At 36.9% G+C, this 1,663-nt stretch overlaps 1 protein-coding gene across 1 annotated transcript; it reads right to left on the bottom strand.

Annotated features, from left to right (window-relative positions):
- Positions 1-993: 993 nt before the first annotated feature.
- Positions 994-1,428, bottom strand: LOC109184423 (zinc finger A20 and AN1 domain-containing stress-associated protein 9-like). Its single transcript, XM_019334424.1, has one exon. The coding sequence runs from the start codon at positions 1,426-1,428 to the stop codon at positions 994-996; it is 435 nt and encodes a 144-aa protein (XP_019189969.1).
- Positions 1,429-1,663: the final 235 nt, after the last annotated feature.

Genomic DNA, 1,663 nt, shown 5'->3' with positions numbered 1-1,663 from the left:
AAGGACGGTCAACCGGTAAAAGTTGTAGGCTTTAATTCATTCGGCTTTGTATCTATGTAACCAAAGTGAAATCCTCCTAGGATTTAAGGAGAAAAGTAGAGTAGAAGAATTTTCTAAAAGACTATAAATATCTCACTATCTCTCTTATTCATAACGCAGCCCCTATAGCTCAGTGGTAGAGTGTCAATTTCGTAAACTGAAGGTCTGTAGTTTGATCTTGCATGGGGGTAAACATTAGTTGCATTGTAATTGTAATTGAGTTAGTAATTATTAAGCAATAACGATGATTTCACAATTTTACACATCAACTTCCATTTTAATTTTTTGATAACGAGGGTAACTCACAGTCACTATATATCCGATGGTGTGCACTGGATAAACCCAATCTTGTGATCCTAACCAGCAAACGACCACAAGGAGGTAAATCAACTTAGGTTGTTTATAACTAATCGACTTAAACCAAGAAGGTCAATAGGTTACTTATACTATGAATAAAACGTGGAAGCTTGTTGTTACTAAGATCAACTTTCAATTTTGTCTACACTATCAAACTTGTATTGAAAAAAACAAAAACAAAAACAAAAATCATTTTGCAAGAGTGGTTGCTAACTTGGTGCCTAAGGCTTTGGTCCAATGGATTGGATAAAAAAAAAAAACTTACTTACAATGGTATGGTAGGGATTTCGAACCCTAACTTCTCGTCATTATAAATATTAAAAAACTAAAACAGATCATTTGTTTATTATGACGAAACCACATACAAATACATAAGAAAATAGAATAAGAACATACATACTGTGATTTAATATAAAATTTTGATTAGACTATTAATTTGATAAACACTCTTTATTAAATTGGACTCCTACGAAAAGATAAAACCATCTTGATTATATTATAATACTTATCAAAAGGATAGAATCAATATTTCTAATAAATTCTTTACAAACGACCAAACTGTTTACATATAATTCCTTTATGCTATATTAACTAAAGTTAAATCCTTTCCGGCAACTTGTCAGCAGTGATGGCCGGATTTTCCATAGCCAAAATCTTACGTCCCGTAGCCTTGTAATCAAAATCACATTTGTGTTCTTCCGGGAAGCGATAACGCCCACAAAACGTTCTGCCACAGCGGCACACAAAGCTCATCAACCCAACCTTCTTCTTGCAGCAGAAACACCTGTTACTCTTCGCCGGCGCCGGCGCACACTCGGCGGCCAAATCGGCATTTGCGGTTGAATCCTGCGGCATTTTGCATGGCGACGACGTGAGAGTAATGGCGGCCGACTTGGCAATCTCTTCTTTCAAATAGTTGGCGTAGCATTTGGAACAGAGGAACTTGTTTTCCGGGTGGCCGAAGAAGCCGCAGCCGCGGGCACATTGCCGGGGACTTGTCGGCTGGCAACTTTGTGATTGTGAGTCCGACATGTTTGATTGGTCTCCTTCAATTCCTTTTAGATCTCTACGAATTATTGAAGAATGTTTGTTTTTGAGGTTTAGAAGCTAGCAAGGGCTTGGTATATATAAACTGAAATATTCCGTATTAGCTAGCTAGTATTGGAAGAATAATTATAGGAATCCTAGTCTGGTTCGAAATCGAAATTAGTAGATATGTTGTTTATAGGATTTCCATATTGGCGTAGGAGTAGGATTGTTAGTTTGG

The sequence above is a fragment of the Ipomoea nil genome, unplaced genomic scaffold (genome assembly GCF_001879475.1).
Source record: "Ipomoea nil cultivar Tokyo-kokei standard unplaced genomic scaffold, Asagao_1.1 scaffold1262, whole genome shotgun sequence".
Classification (NCBI taxonomy): Eukaryota; Viridiplantae; Streptophyta; class Magnoliopsida; order Solanales; family Convolvulaceae; genus Ipomoea; species Ipomoea nil.
The sequence above is the reverse complement of the archived record's forward strand: the minus strand, read 5'-3'. Positions and strand labels throughout refer to the sequence as shown.

Excerpts from the sequence above, each read along its gene's own strand:
- LOC109184423 (XM_019334424.1), bottom strand. The coding sequence starts at position 1,428 with ATGTCGGACTCACAATCACAAAGTTGCCAGCCGACAAGTCCCCGGCAA.